This window comes from Buceros rhinoceros, unplaced genomic scaffold (assembly GCF_000710305.1).
Source record: "Buceros rhinoceros silvestris isolate BGI_N320 unplaced genomic scaffold, ASM71030v1 scaffold6586, whole genome shotgun sequence".
Taxonomy (NCBI): domain Eukaryota; kingdom Metazoa; phylum Chordata; class Aves; order Bucerotiformes; family Bucerotidae; genus Buceros; species Buceros rhinoceros.
The window spans coordinates 9576-10045 of NW_010416816.1; the positions used below are offsets into that span (position 1 = coordinate 9576).

Here is a 470-nt window from a genome sequence, read left to right on the forward strand (position 1 = left end):
GTAGCAGAGTCAGATAATGGGGCACCCGAGGATGTTACAGCAGTGCCTGCTGAGGATTAGCACCCTGATTCAACATGTTCCTACTCTCCAGAGCTTCCCTGGTTGGTGCTCCAGCGCACTGCCCACCTCACAGCACATTGGAAGCTCAGACCGTCAAGGGGGGGTTGAGTTTTGCTGTGGTTCGAAGGATCAGTGTAAGACCTGAACCCCTGCACAATGTAGAGGGAAGATGTTGCACTTAGTGGAAATGATCTGGGAGAAACACTGTATCCTTGAAAGAATGATTGGTACGTTTTGCTTGTCTAAGTGTCCCCAGTGAAAAGGTGTCTCTGTAATGCCACATGTCTTACTTTTCCTCTCCTCCTTTCGCAGGAAGGAAGATGTCTCTATGTGATCCTGCTGATGGCCCTGTATTGGTGCACGGAGGCGCTGCCCTTGGCTGTGACTGCTCTACTGCCCATCGTTCTACT

General features: G+C 50.9%; 1 protein-coding gene across 2 annotated transcripts in view; it reads left to right on the forward strand.

Annotated features, from left to right (window-relative positions):
• The first annotated feature begins 360 nt into the window (after positions 1–360).
• SLC13A3 (solute carrier family 13 (sodium-dependent dicarboxylate transporter), member 3) overlaps positions 361–470 on the forward strand; it is a 16413-nt gene continuing 16303 nt past the window's right edge. The window contains exon 1 of one of the 2 annotated variants that reach the window (XM_010137943.1): positions 361–470. In XM_010137943.1, the coding sequence (XP_010136245.1) occupies positions 403–470 (68 nt within the window). In that variant the 5' untranslated portion in view covers positions 361–402. The other variant, XM_010137942.1, reaches the window with a different exon arrangement.